We start from the raw sequence: 16,246 nt of genomic DNA, 5'->3' as shown, positions 1-16,246 counted from the left end.
GGAGCTAAGACTTAAGATTCCTACATGAAATATTCTAGCAGTTTGTTTTTTATAATTCTAGGTAGGTCAGAAAAATATTGTGTAGATTTGTAGAAAAGCCCACAAATACTGAGGTCTAGGATGTGGCTGCAACTTCCTGTAGACTATTACTAAAACCCCAATCTGAGCACCAACCCTAGCTGCTTTTTTCTTTGGTCACATCTAGGTAGAGCTACATGACCACAGTCTAATGGATTCATATCACTTTGGAGCTGGGTTGGACCGAATGTTGAATCTTTGATCCATGTAAAAGTGACTGATAGGTAAGGATTATACACTTGACAGTACAAAATGCAATCACAAATGCTTTCTTTGATACTCTAAATATCATTCACCTTCTTGCTAGAAAACAATAACAAAGGTTACTGTACACCCCTCATCCTATCTTTATAATGCTTCTCCGGCGATGAGAGAGTTACAGGTTGCCTGCCCTGCTACACTGCTTTAGGATGCAGTTCTAAATTAGGTGCTGTGAATGCTCAATTGAGGAGTGCTCTTAGCATGAGACCCTTGATGACACACAGACATTCAGAACAAAGTGACAGCTTGACCTTCACAGGGGACACAAAAGAAGAAGGATCGATGTGCTATAAGGCTGCCTTATGTTCTTTATACACATGCCTCTTGAAATCATGGTCTAATTAATAACCCCCTCTCCTGCGCCCACCCAAAGTGCACTCTCACCACTCCGTATCTGATCCCAACTCTTGCTTTGACATAGCTGAACAAAAGAGGCCTCCGCTAAGAAGGTGGTAGAGAGCTGAGCGATAAGACTAAAGAGCTTTAGAAGCGGCAGCCTGTGTGTCTTTAGGGAAATAAGCAACGTGTGTGTAAAATATTATCTTCTTGTCCCAATGCTCAGATCTTAAAGGATGGGAAGCTGCACTCCCTCTGCGATAGCTTAGAACATGCTGTTTGCGGGTCAGTGAAGGGATACAGGCGTTTCAAGGTCAAATATTTCTTCAGAGCAGAAATCACAGGCTAGGACACACCAGGCCCAGAGTAATTCTATTCTATTTGTATCATGGCTTCAATGAATGCACAGGATCATCTGCATACTATACAACAGAGAGTGTTTGTATATGAATGTGCATTGTATAATTCACATTCATACTCTGAGCAAAAAATGAGAGAGACAGCAATTTTGCTGATACTTGGATTCCTAAACTGTTGAGCCATATTGCAATTCTGCTCCTTGATCTGGCTATTTTACAATTGGAAATTGACATAAAGAAGAAGAATTTCCTTTTCTATGGTAACGTTTGAAATTGGAACACATAAGAAATAATCACAGGGGTCTGACACACTAGAAAATGTCTGTGTATTAACAAGTAGTTGTGATGCTAAGCAATATTTAGTATTGATATGAAGTTATCACCCACATGGTCCAATCACAGTTGATGCCTGCACTGGTCATGTTGCTTCTAAATAAGCAGCCATGTACACTATATTGTCAAAAGTATTGGGAAACCTGCCTTTACACGCACATGAATTTTAATGGTATCCCAGTATAAGTCCGTAGGGTTCAATATTTAGTTGGCCCGCCCGTTGCAGCAATAACAGCTTCAACTTTTCTGGGAAGGATGTCCACCAGGTTTAGGAGTGTTTCTATGGGAATGTTTGACCAATTTTCCAGAAGCGCATTTGTGAGGTCAGGCATTGATTTGAACGAGAAGACCTAGCTCGCAGTTTTAGCTCTAATTCATCCCAAAGGTGTTCTATCGGGTTGAGGTTAGGACTCTGTGCAGGCCAGTCAAGTTCCTCCACCCAAAACTTTCTTATCTATGTCTTAATGGACCTTGCTTTGTGCACTGGTCCAAATAATTTGGTGGAGGGGAGATTATTGTGTGGAGTTGTCTTTCAGAGGTTGGGCTTGGCCCCTTATTTCCAGTAAAGGGAACTCTTAAGGCATCAGCATACCAAGACATTTTGGACAATTTCACACTTCCAACTTTGTGGGAACAGTTTGGGGATGGCCCCTTCCTGTTCCAACATGAATGCGGACCAGTGCACAAAGCAAGGTCCATAAAGACATGAGCGGGTTTGGGGTGGAGGAACTTGACTGGCCTACACAGAGTCCTGACCTCAACCTGATAGAACACCTTTGGGATGAATTAGAGTGGAGACTTAAAGCCAGGGCTTCTCGTCCAACATCAGTGTCTGACCTCACATATTAGCTTCTGGAAGAATGGTTAAACATTCACATAGACACACTTCTAAACTTTGTGGACAGCCTTCCCAGGAGAGTGGAAGCGGTTATAGCTGCAAAGGGGGGGGGGGCAACTCAAATTTGAACCCTTAGGACTAAGACTGGTATGCCATTAAAGTTCATGTGCGTGTAAAGGCAGGTGTCCCAATACTGTTGACAATATAGTGTATGTTCACCATGATGACACAATTGGGTTTGCAAGCAATGGTCATCTTCACCCAAACTCTAGGGCAGTGGTGTATGCTTGTTTATGGAGTGGGTAAATTTATATAGGTGCTTCATGCATAGCATTACAATGCTTGCCAAGCACTCATTTTTCATTTGCCTGAACCTGTTCCTTAAGTTTAAATAAGCCATGCACTATCTACACTCACACTCCAGGCAAAAGTGGTGTGAACTCAGTTATTGCTTATGCATGAGTAAGACATGCATTATTTCCACCCACTCCTACTCCAGGGACATGTGGTAAATACTAGGCGAGTGGTAATTTGTTAATAAGACATGCATTAGCTACACTCACAATCCAGGGGATTGGTAGTGAGTATGATTGTTCATATATGAGTAAAGCCTGGTACACATGCAACGATTATCGGCCGACCGATTGTCCGACTTTTGTCCAAGTTGTGTTTTGTTGGTTGGAATGTGCCTAGACTGCACACAAATTTTCTCGGCCAAAAAATTCTACTTCAGAAGTGATGTCATGTGTTGGTTTGTTTTCTTTGTGTTTTTCCTTCACTGAGCATGCCCAGACTTGCTCATCAGATTTTTCCCTGTCGAAATCTGTACTGACTGCACGAAAATCGGCCGTTGTGTTGGCGGCCAACAAAAATTTTATAGTCTGCACACCAGATTTTTTCGGCCGAAAAGTCGGAGTTGGTTTTCGAAAGCATCATACTAACAAGCCGAAAATCGGCAGATCAGACGTTGGCCGAAAATTCCCTGCCAATTTTCGACGCGTGTGTACGGGGCTTTAGCCATGCATTATTCATACTCACACTGTAGGGACAGGCGGTAGGAACTCAGTAAGTGTTTATCTGTGAAAAAGTAATGCATTATCCACACTCACACTCCAGGATCATTGATTACAATGGCAGTGTTAATTTAGGAAAACATTATGTTTTAACTACACTAACATTCTAGAGATGTGTAATGTTGTATGTCCACAAATGAATTGGCCATGCATTATCTTCTTTAACTTGCCAGGCATCTGTGATTGAGTTTTTTTCTAAGCCTGGCACGGATTAAAACTCTTTTAATCTAAAGCTATAGAAACAACTTGGCTGGAGTTAAAGTGGTTCTAAAGTCTTCAGGATTTTTCCCTTAATGCACTCCCAGCATTAAGGTAAAAAAAAACCTTCTGTACTCAGGATCCCTCCTAGCCCCCTTAAATACCAGATCTCAATACAGTGATGTGCCCGAGAGCCACTTTAAGCTTTAAAGAATACCATTGATGAGATCAACCTGCTTACAAGAGCAAACCTCTAAACCACCATTTTTTATTTTTGGAGATTAACACATGCTTGTGCACTCCTTTTACCCTGTCAATGATAAATAGCTGATTCCTCTGAATAGTAGCTGTTTTTCTGAAAGATTTTTGGTTATGATATGAGTCAAGATAAAACCAGGGCTTAGAAGCATTCTCCTTTAAGGTCCTTATCCTATGTATCACTTTGCTTCCTGAAAATCATTATTTTCACTAAAAATCATCAATATATTTTTTTATAACCCAGTTACCATCTTAGAACAGAGCACATTTTCACTTTCGAAGTGTTTGTCTCTTCCCTGATGTCTAAACCCACAATACACAAACCTTGACATTTGTTTTTCACAATAAAAAAAATAACAAAAGCTTTTACATTAAGCACGATGAATGCATTACAAGACAATTTCAACCCAGCTTTTAGGGTAAAGTGTCCGTCAAAGTAAACACATAATACAGTGCTGTCAAGGATGGAATGAGGCCTAGGTTTACAGATGGAGACCAAATAATGATTCTATTTTCAATGCAAAAAACAAAAAATAAGCAAAAAAAACATCCAAATCCATATACAGCAAGCCAATAATATTTGGAGGACAAGAATGTTAAAATAATATGTTGAGCCAAATTTAACTAGTAAATAATGCTGTCACATAAGTAACAGTATTAATTTGCTCACTAAACAACTTACACTACAACCTGAAAGTCAGTTATTGGATGCAGGGCCGTCTTTAATATTGATTGGACCCTGGGCAAATATTTTCTTGGGCCCACCCAAATCCACTTATCAACTAATTGCAGGCAGTGCGGGCTCAAGGGGCAGCTGCTTTGGGCCCCACAACAATGAATGGGCCCAGGGCAGCCGCCCCTTTTGCCCTGTGTTAAAGACAGCCCTGATTGGATGAACAATAAAGTGCTGAAGCGTCCTTCAAATTATTTGGTTTACTCAGTTAAAGTAACAAAATTAAAGTGGTTGTAAACCTCAGATGTGAAATATGAAAAAAAGCTTATCCTACTTTGTATTTGTCTCTCTCCAAAGCAAGGAGTGTCATTTTTCTTTGCTGCCTGGTTTCTCTGTTATCATCATAGGCTACTTCTGGCAGCTCTTCTCAACACCAAGAGTTAAAATGGTGATGGAAGAGGGAGCTGAAGCATTCATCCTGTGACTTATATCCACAGCTGTGCTTGTTCTCCATAATGTGTGAAGAGGGGGGGTGGTTCTTTCCTCCAATCAGTGCTCAGACCTGTCAGCTCTGAGAAGACTTCAGATCCCCAAATCCCTGCTCCTAGAACTAAGTAGAAATCCTTTCCTGTTTGTGTTTTCAGAATTATCTACATAAGAAATGGCTTAGGGGTGTGTTCCCGCTGTGTTCCTCAATGAGAGTGCCACATCCCAGGTAAATTTGAACAAATTGTGTGGGACTTTAAAGGCAACTCGAAAAATAGAAGAATGTTTTACTGTTATTCATAAATTGTATTTAAATATGCAAAAAGAGAACATACAAAGGTAATAATGGTAGTACAATAGGTATATGATAAAAATTGGCAAAACTGATGGATAAAAATATGCAAATGCACTCAACCATCTACTCCAGGTTTTATCCAACGTTTCGAGGTAAAAACCTCTTCCTCGGGGATTGTGCTGGAGGTAGTTATTTATGATTGGTTTAGCATATGAACATATACGGTAGTTTTGCCGCTAGCTAAAAACAAGGAGTTTTGTATAACACCCACAAAGAATGGTAGTTTTTGCAAGTAAGGTCTATATGAATATAGAACCAATATAGTGCCGGAGGAGATGGAACAGGAGAGTTGTGCGTCCCAGAAACAAATGTCGCAACTGGAGTCCAAAAAGTGCTTAGCCAGTCGGGTAGAGGCCAATCACATCTCGCTTAGATGGTAGCTGTTAAGCAAACCTCTCCCAGCAGTGGATGTCTCTGAGACAATCCCTGAGGAAGAGGTTTTTACCTCGAAACGTTGGATAAAACCTGGAGTAGATGGTTGAGTGCATTTGCATATTTTTATCCATCAGTTTTGCCAATTTTTATCATATACCTATTGTACTACCATTATTACCTTTGTATGTTCTCTTTTTGCATATTTAAATAAAATTTATGAACAACAGTAAAACATTCTTCTATTTTTCGAGTTGCCTTTAAAGTCCCACCCCTAGGGGATTACACAATTTGTTCATACATAAGAAATGGCTGTAGATACACAGCTACAACTTATGTAGAATAGCTTGTTTCATATCTGTGTATTGCCCAATGTTAGTTCTTTACTGGGTACATGTGAGGGTTTACCACCACTGTAAAGCTCTTCCTAAAAAATAAAGAGAATTTGATTGTCAGAACAACATTAGCAGATAAAGTGAAACCACAGAGAAATTTAGAGTGATTTCCAACTAACGTTTAAGAGAAGAGTAATACCTCTGGTGATTAGCAGGCAGAAAACTTCCTTTGAATGGTGTCTCCTCTATCAATAGAGTGATTTGATTTATTTTATTTACTACAAATATAAATTTGTCTCAGTCATTACCATGACTCCCACCAGTGTTGTTAATCCAATGGTTATCTTGAATTTTGTCCATCCAAGCTCTTATTATCAAGCAGATTAGTTTTCTTTAGGACTAATCTGATGGAAATCAAGCCTTTTCTGATGTGCCACTGACTCCCATAGATATCTGCCTGCATACTAAAAACTGGGATGGCTGATGCTGTTGTACTGCAAAATGCATGTGGTGCTTGTACAAATCACTACTGCCCAAAGTGAGACAGTATTCATAAAAGCAATGCACTATGGATCTGATAGTCAAAATGAGTTGAAATAGATTGGCACAACTATATGGACAGTTTTCCACTAAAGGCAGAGGATGCTGCTGTGCCCATAGAATATCACTGCTCATACAGAGCATTGCATTAAATTTAAAATCTGGATAGATTATCCTTTCATACTTATGACAATTCAGAGTACAGTTATTCTTTCTAAATCCTCTGCACAATTTATTCTCTTAAACAACTCACTGCTTTGCCAGAGGATATTTCACTGCAACTGTGAAAACTCAACAGCAACAACACATTTTTATGAAGAGGAGAACAGTGAGATATATATCTCCCTTGTTCATAGTCATAACATTCTTCTTTTTTTTGCTGGTATATTGGCAATTGTATGAAGGAGAGGAACTCAGACATATGTGTGGGACATAAATGGGAATATATGGTTTATTTCTTTAGCACAGGTACTTATATAGCGCCATCAATGTACGCCGTGCTTTACACATACAGTATACTGTACATTCACATCAGTCCCTGCCCTCAAGAAACTTAAAAATGTAGGTCCCTAGCTCAGATTCATGCATACAAATACTAGGGCCAATTCAGACAGGAAATAATTAAACTACCAGCATGTCTTTGGAGTGTGGCAGGAAACCCGAGTACCCAAAAGAAACCAACGCAAGTACAGGGAGAGCATGCAAAATCTATGCAGGTAGTGCCATTGCTGGGATACGAACCAATGACCCTAGTAAATTTTTAGATCAGTTTGATGTACTGGAAATAATCTTTTTAATGTGTGTTAATCTTTTAAAAAAAACATTTCTATGTAAAGTTTGTATTCATTTGTATACATGGGGGCAGCCATATTTGCTGATTGTATGTGCAAGCTCTGTAGCCTACTCTGCATTGGTTGTTTTTGCTTCACCTTTTTACAATGAACATCTATGAGTCAGCTGACTGAAACAATCCAATCCCTGAGTGGCCAAAATCTTATTTCAACACAGGTTAGGAGGTTATAATAGGCAACCTGTCCTACTTTTAATGGCTAATCTACAAATCTCTACATAAAATGACAATAAGGACTCAAGCTGGCCATAGGAGGATAGAATTTCAAACAAAATTCTTAGGCCAAGTCTTAAGAAAATAAGTCAGAAATTTCGCAGAATATTCTCATAACTTTCAAATGTTGCCTAAAAGATTATGTTTGCTTTTAACAATCGATTTTGGAATGAATGGAACTAAAACAATGTTTGTTTGTTTGAGAACATTTTTCCATCCTGCTCCTTTAAATTTTCTCATCACTGCAGTTGAGAACGATTATCCGTTTGACCCACTAATGAGTACAACGAACAAACTATCTTGGAAAATCTTTTTGCTAAGAATTTTTGCTCAAAATTCTACCCATCTATGACCAACTTCACTCACACAAGCACTCCCCATACAGCATGAAGATCCCCTTGTTTACTTTTCTGTTATAGCTCTGAGCTGTGTGCGGACAGTCCATATTAATAATTGGACACGCATTGGCTCTACAGACCTACCCACACAACCATGTTTGACAGAAACGCAGGGATGGGTGCATGGCCCTGGATGTACAGGCTCTGTGTCAGGGTCTATGCACCCATCCATGCGTATCTGTCCAACTGTGCAGGAAAACCCATACAGCCGATGCATGTCTAGTCACTAATATGGGCTGCCTGTATGCGGCTCAGTGCTAGACAGAAGAGTCAACACGCGCAGAAATGATGTCATCGCAACCTGGCCATTCAAGTGGCTAAAGAGTGTGAACCCAGAAGCAAGATTGGGTGAAGATGGAAGTGCAGGGAGTGGTGACAACTCAGAGCTGGAGGGGGCACTATTTAAAAGGTAAGGCAGCCCAAACAATAGTCTTTTTTTTTTTCATTCAACCACTTGTTGTGGATGGGAGAATCCTTCCTGCTAAGTTATTGCATTTTAAAAGTGAGGGGGCATCTTGCCATCAGAATGCACCAGCAAGTGTCGTTGGCTATAGCTGGTGGCACTAATCGATTGTGAAAAGCCTGACAGGGCTTGCTGAAGCAGCCAAATTTTGATCCATGTATGGCCGGCTTAAATCTGTCATAATGTGCTAGCATGCACAACGGGGTAATATTCAATTTTGCCCATAGGTGTATTTAGGCATGTACAGTATTTGAATGGCTTGGGGGCAAATATTGTTCACACACATAGTGAGGCTGACTACATCCATCATCATTCCATGTTGACTACAGTATACAATCATTTAGCATTCCTCAATAGGTCAAATGCCATTATTTCTAAAGGTACTCCTAGACATTAAATGATCTAGAAGTCTATAGAGTTGCATAGCCCTGATTAAATTATGTCAGGGGCACTTTTCTCCTATCTCCTCCTGCTATATTCTGTTAAGTGTCACAAAAATTGCAATGTAATAACCTAAGGGCATGGTCCAAAGAGAGAAACATGCAAGTTATATCACAGCAGGGCATGACCTAAATGGAAAGAGTCAATATTCTGCAGTTGGATATACTGTATAGGAAGAAAAAGAGGAAAAATAAAGATGAGTAGACAACCACAAACTCTGAATTTCAGAAGCCTTGCTATATTATGTTTGCCTGATTCAGCTGATTTAATGCTTCCCCTCCTCTTAAAAATAAGCCCATTTTTTCTCACAGCTGCATATATTTTTAGTATATGTCTATGCTAACAAGGGCAGATGTCCATGAGGCACAGTAAGAACCTCAGCTAATTTTGCCCTTGGAAGATGCCACCTAAGGCACTCTTGGTAGGAGAATGTCTGTCTCTGATTGATAAATAGTGGACTGGTTAGTGTGCCTTTAATAATAAAGCATGTTTCTGCAGGCAATTGAACAAAAGGTCCTAAGAATGATGTGGCAGATGGAAGCAAATTTACATCTCCTCCAGTATAATATTATAGAGCATTTTAATATCATTTAATCAAAACCCATTATGTGCGAAATATAAACATCCATATGTGTATAGCCGGGAAAAGTGGAATCAGCCAAGATTAGACAAAAGCTGATTAAATACTTTGTACTGTACTCAGTGTGGAGAAAGATAACAAGACATTTATGTTGCGTTCACAAGGGAGGAAACAAAAGGTCTCAGTGGAAAATGCTGAGACAAAAAGCCTTTTTTTCTGTGATCGATTTCAGTCAAATTTTCCTTAAATAGGCGAGAAAAGAAACACCTGTTGAGAGGGGCGGAGAAGAACAGCGACAGTGCAAGAAGAAAAGAAAAGTGCCAAAGAATATAGAAAGCTCCAAAATGGTTTCACGCAATAAAAATTAGTTCCCGATCCTCTTTTCTTGCTGTGTTTTCCAAATGGCAAAATACGGGCTTTAAGTTTGCATGAGATTTTGTCCTTTTATTCAGATTAAAAAGCACGCCTCTTAAGTGTTCCACGATGCAGTTTATATGTTACTGAAGGTGTTTATATTCCGATAGTGACCTAATACCAGGAAGTCAGTTAAAGTATACTTTAATGTAGCGCTGAAGTTGATTAAAAAGGAGTATTTTATGGAGAGTTGCGTTCATCTGTTCTGTTTACATGGGTAGGGTGTTAAAATGTATTGTTCTGAGACATTGAAGGAAAAAAATGACATGGTATGCAGCTAAAATATTTCATGTGAATTAATATTCAAGCTTGCCTTAATGCAACATGGTTACTCCATGGTTACAACATGGTGAGGGAGGGCGCTACTTTAACACAAGAGGGAAAGACATTTAGGTTTGGTCCACAGCCTGTGACTGGGAAATTATTCATGCTAGAGAACAATCTTTGTCTGGTTTCCTATAAAGGTTTCCTTTGGATTTTAAAGGCACCATTTTAAAATTCCTCCAGTATATACTCATACTTACTTTAAAGCCTTCTTCTCGTTGCGGATACCACGGCTAGAGTCAGGAGTCCCCACATTGTCCAGAGAATTTTTGTAGCGTTTCCCCTAGAGAAAGTGCAAGAACAATATCTTCAGTAAATATTCCATCAAAATGAGTTCATAGAAAACTTTAACAAACAAGGCTAAAACGAAAAACAATGGTATCTCTTGAGGAAGAAGTTATATTTCCATCTTACATTGGACATGTCATACAAGAGTGCATTAATGAAGTAGCCTAAAGAAAAAAACACCTTTTACAAAATAAAGTCATTAAAAAAATAAAACTCTAATTAGTAAAACTTCCTAATATGAAAATGGGTCACTGGTGGTGGATGATCTTAATAAGCAAACATATACAGAACAACAGCAGTAATTGTAAAAAATACCAATTGTGGGGCATTCTCATGTCAAAGCTGATGCTGAATTGTATACCTTTGTGTACCCGGCCTCTAATCTACAGTATATTAAATAATAAATCTAACAATATTCTCACCTGAAACTCTAAACTGAACCTAATCCTACATATGTACTCTTGAAAGTTAATTTGACAGAAATGCCCTTATGCAAAGTGTTTATTGTGCTTTCCCCACTGCCCGAAAGCTAAGCAAGGTAAGCAAAGCAAACTTATGTAACAGGGTTCAGGCCGTACCAGCAGGTTCTGATAAACATCCTAAAGCTGCACACGTTTATGCAACATGCCATACCATCAGAGGCATGTGATTGGCCTTAAATTTATTCTGCAGGACAATGACCTTAACCACTTAAGCCCCGGAAGATTTTACCCCCTTCCTGACCAGGGGGTATTTTGCGATTCGGCACTGCGTGACTTTAACGGACAATTGCGCGGTCGTGCGATGCTGTACCTAAACGAATTTGACGTCCTTTTTTTCCCACCAACAGAGCTTTCTTTTGGTGGTATTTGATCACCTGTGCGATTTTTTGATCATGCGCTATAAACAAAAAAAATGCGTCAATTTTGCAAAAATAACAATATTTTTCACATTTTTTTATATGAAATTCCCCCCCAGAAAATGTAAAAATCAAAATTTTTTAACATTTTCAGCCAATTTGTTTTATGCTACATATGTTTGGTAAAAAAAAAATCGCAAAAAGCGTATTTTGATTGGTTTGCGCAAAATTTATTGCGTTTACTAACAAAGGGAAAGATTTTTGTCATTTTTGTTGTTTTTTTTTTTTAACGTGTAATGGCGGCGATCTGCGATTTTGTTTTGCGGTACTGCAACATTGGGGCGGACAGATCGGACCCTTGACTGACATTTTTGACACTTTTGTAGTTACCAGTGACATTACTGCAGTAATCAGTGCTATACATATGCACTTTTACTGTAAAAATACACTGGTAGTGAAGGGGTTAACTTTATTTGAGAGGGAGGGGCTGTGTGTGTCCCTAGGGGCGTGATTCTAACTGTGATTGGCTGTGGCTTGAAGTGTAGGAACAATGATCAACGGTCCTACATAGTAGAACCGTATGATCACTGTTTCTACACAGGGGAGAATGACAGGCGGTTTGTTTACACTAGCCGCCTGCCTTTCTTCCGTTGTCATGGACGATCGTGAGTGAGCGGCGGACATCGGGTCCGCCGCTCACACGCGCGGGGGGGGGTCCGTGACCGCGCGGGAGTGGGAGCGCGCCCCTCCGGCGGCGCACGCTCGCTCCCCAGAGCCTCACAGGCTAGTGACGTACCGGTACGTCACTTTGCCTGTGAGGGTCTGACCGCCGCAGTATATGTACTTGCGGCGGTCGGCAAGTGGTTAAACATGCAGCAACGTCATTAAGAACTATCTTCAGCATAAAAGAAGAACCAGGAGTCCTGGTAGTGATGGTTTGGATCCCACAAAGTCTGGCTGATATTACATGACGAGGCAGAAGGATTTGAGGCAGTCTACATCCACAGAAGATCTGTGGTTAGTTATCAAAGCTGTTTGGAACAAACTACCTGCCAAGTTCCTTCAAAAACTGTGTGCAAGTGTACCTAGAAGAATTGATGATGAAGCCATAGGGTAGTCACACCAAATATTGATTTGGTTTAGATTTTCTTCTGTTCACTCACTTTGAATTTTGTAAGTTGTTAAAATAAACAATTAAAATATATACACTGCTAAAAAAAAAAAATGAAATAAACACTTTTTAATCAGAGTATAGCATCAAGTCAAATAAACTTCTAGGTTATTTATCTGGTCAGTTAAGTAGCAGAGGAGGTTGTTAATCGGTTTCAGCTGCTTTGGTGTTAATGAAATTTACAACAGGTGCACTAGATGGGCAACAATGAGATGACCTCCAAAGCAGGAACGGTTTTAAATGTGGAAGCTACTGCCATTTTTTTTCCTTACTCATCTTTTCTGACTGTTTTTCACTAGTTTTGCATTTGGCTAGGGTCAGTGTCACTACTGGTAGCATGAGGCGATACCTGGACCCTTTAGAGGTTGCACAGGCAGTCCAACTCCTCCAGGATGACACATCAATACATGCCATTGGCAGAAGGTTTGCTGTGTTACCCAGCACAGTCTCCAGAGCATGGAGGAGATTCCAAGAGACAGGCAGTTACTCTAGAAGAGCTGGACAAGGCCGTAGAAGGTCCTTAACCCATCAGCACAGCAGGACCGGTATCTGCTCATTTGTGCAAGGAGGAACAGGATGAGCCCTGCCAGAGCCCTACAAAATGACCTCCAGCAGGCCGCTGGTGTGAATGTCTCTGACCAAACAATGAGGAACAGACTTCATGAGGGTGGCCTCAGGGCCCGACCTCCTCTAGTGTTCACTGTTCTCACCGCCCGTCAGCGTGGCACTTGATAGGCATTTGTCATTGAACACCAGAATTGGCAAGTCTACCACTGGCACCCTATGCTTTTTTACAGATAAGCGCAGGTTCACCCTGAGCACATGTGACAGACGTTAAAGGATCTGGAGAAGCCATGGAGAACATTATACTGCCTATAACATTATTCAGCATGACTGGTTTGGTGGTGGGTCAGTGATGGTCTGGGGAGGCATATCCATTGAGGGATGCACAGACCTCTACAGGCTACACAATGGCACCCTGACTGCCATTGTGTATTGGGATGGAATCCTTGGACCCATTGTCAGACCCTACGCTGGTGTAGTGGGTCCTGGGTTGCTCATGGTGCACGACAATGCCCGGCCTCATTTGGGGAGAGTATGCAGCCAGTTCCTGGAGGGTGAAGGAATTGATACCATTCAATAACCCCCATGCTCTCCTGACCTGAATCCAATAGAACATCGCTGGAGACATTATGATTCGAACCATCCGACGCCGCCAGGTTGCACCTCAGTCTGTTCAGGAGCTCTGTGATGCCCTGGTCCAGATGTGGGAGGAAATACTTCAGGACACCATCCATGGTCTCATTAGAACCATGCCCAATGTTGTCAGGCATTGATTTAAGCACGTGGGGGCCATACATACTACCGAGTACCATTTTAGGTTGCTGAACTGAAATTTCAGCAAAATGGATTAGCCTGCTGCGTCATTTTTTTTTTTCAGTTTGATTTTCAGGGTGTCTTTGAATTCAGCCCCTCTGTAAGTTAATAATTACATAAAAAGACAAAATTCACCCTGGGACTTTAAATGAGGTGTAACACACAGAGCCACGGACTAGAAGGGTAAACATAATACTACATTTATTGAAGGTAAGTACAATAAACATGCAGGTACATCAAATGAGTATGCAGATACGCAAAGGTAAAACTGATTGGTGATGGGCACAATATGCAATATTTGCTCAAATTGGCAGATGTCAGTACATGGTTACAATAGGGCCTATTAAAAACTCTGTATTTACTATTAGAGGAGAGGTTTATGTTAAAAGCTAAGAGCATAGATAGATATTAAAAGTAATTAAGTTGTAGGAACTTTTTTTTTTTGAGTGGGGGGAATTGTTTCATAGTTACATAGTTACATAGTAGGTGAGGTTGAATAAAGACAATAGTCCATCCAGTTCAACCTGTGTAGGTGTGTGTGGCCGTAATCATCTCTCATACCCCTGAATGTTCTGATCATTGAGATGTACGTCTAAGAGTCTTTTGAAAGCCACCATACCTCCCGCAGAAACCACCTCTTATGGTAGAGAATTCCACAATCTTGTAGCCCTTACAGTAAAGAACCCCCCACGTTGCCTGAGGTTAAAACGCTTCTCCTCTAATCGCATTGTATGCCCTCGAGTCCTCATGCAATCCTTTCGACTAAATAGTTTTTTTTCTATGCTGAGATCACCATTGAGATATTTATAAATTGCTATCATGTCCTCTCTCAGGCGTCTCTTCTCCAGGGAGAATAAATCAAGCGATTGCAGAAGCTCTTCATAATTAAGGTCCTCCAATCCCCTAATTAGTTTAGTTGCCCTTCTTTGGACTCTCTCCAGCTCCAACACATCCCTCCTGAGGACTGGCGACCAGAACTGGACAGAATACTCCAGATGTGGTCGGACCAGAGTTTTATAAAGTGGAAGGATTACAGTTTTATCTCTGGAATACATCCCTTTCTTTATGCATGCTAATATTCTGCCCGCTTTGGCAGATGCCGCTTGACATTGCATGCTATTGCTTAGTCTATCATCAACCAAGACTCCCAGATCTTTCTCCATTTTTGATTCCCCCAAAGGTTCCCCCTCTAAAGTGTATTGTGCTTTTATGTTTTTAGTCCCCAAGTGCAAAACCTTACACTTCTCCACATTAAACCTCATTTGCCACGTCGTTGCCCACTCTGTTATTTTATTATAGTGTGATTTAAAAACAAGAAAAAGGCCCAAAACAGATTGATTTTTAGACCTGTACATAATATTTCTACATCTGCTTTGATTATTTTAAATCTGTTTTGTGGAAAACTAAAATAAACACAAGAAAACTGTACAGTCTGAAACACTGACAATGGGTCTGTATAGCTTCTGAACAATGGGAACACCTTGTAACCCAAAACATGGTGGAATAAATTCAACTTGTAACCAATTACCAAAAATGTTTCTAATGAATGCAAGAAGTCATCTTACAAAATATTGACAAGAGTCCCTCAAGACTGTTATGGGCTGATTTGTAAAAATAACGCATAAAATGAGGAATTCCCCTAAACCAATAATTTATATTTAATTTGTCAGATGAAACAAATAACCCGAATGATTGATACATGTGTTCCACATTTGCTCCTATTTTTATCAACCCTAGATTTTATAAATAATTCCCTGTATGAAAACCCTGTTCCTTCAAGCCTTTGGTTTACAGCTTTTATTTTTTTATTCTCACATATTGTGACAAACCTGTCTAGTGCCCCTCCCCCATTTGCTCAATAACATGAGTAGACAGGCTGCCAACTGCAAGACACACATCAGTTTTCTAAATGCCTCATGACCAATGTAGAATAGATGTCACCCCCAAACTCTTAGGCTGCTTAAAGCCAAAGGCTCCACCCCCATGCCATAAACCTTTCCCTTTACCTAAATAATTGAGACCACACCGTGCTTGGAGTTAATTGGCCACAGCAGCCATTTTATTAACCCTTTTACCTTAAAATTAACATAAGGAGAAAAAACATTCCTTACAAACATAAAACAATCAGTCATTAGGCCTGTTGGTCTTTGAGGCTCCTCCAAATAATTCCAAATCCTGCACTGCGGGACCTGTGCCCTGATAGGCCTCCAGCCGCGTCACCGGCTCGGAGACAAACCACTCCCCGCAGTGCCACCATTTTGAATTCCATTTAAACTGACATTAAATGGAATGCACCATAGGGACCCATACCAACGATGAGTCCCAACCATACCCTTATCCTAAACTGTTCACCTCCCCCGCCAGCAAAGACCAACAAAACGCCCAGCTGCCATG

The 16,246-nt window shown here is 40.4% G+C and overlaps 1 protein-coding gene across 3 annotated transcripts in view; it reads right to left on the bottom strand.

Annotated features, from left to right (window-relative positions):
* Positions 1-16,246, bottom strand: part of SYT7 (synaptotagmin 7) — a 584,377-nt gene that overhangs the window by 205,493 nt on the left and 362,638 nt on the right. For all 3 annotated transcript variants that reach the window (XM_082269832.1, XM_082269833.1, XM_082269834.1), the window contains exon 3: positions 10,379-10,461. In XM_082269832.1, coding sequence (XP_082125958.1) covers positions 10,379-10,461 — 83 coding nt within the window. The remainder of the gene's footprint in view (positions 1-10,378; positions 10,462-16,246) is intronic.

This window comes from Pelophylax lessonae, assembly GCF_965119305.1.
Source record: "Pelophylax lessonae genome assembly, chromosome: 10".
NCBI classification, from domain to species: domain Eukaryota; kingdom Metazoa; phylum Chordata; class Amphibia; order Anura; family Ranidae; genus Pelophylax; species Pelophylax lessonae.
The sequence above is the reverse complement of the archived record's forward strand: the minus strand, read 5'-3'. Positions and strand labels throughout refer to the sequence as shown.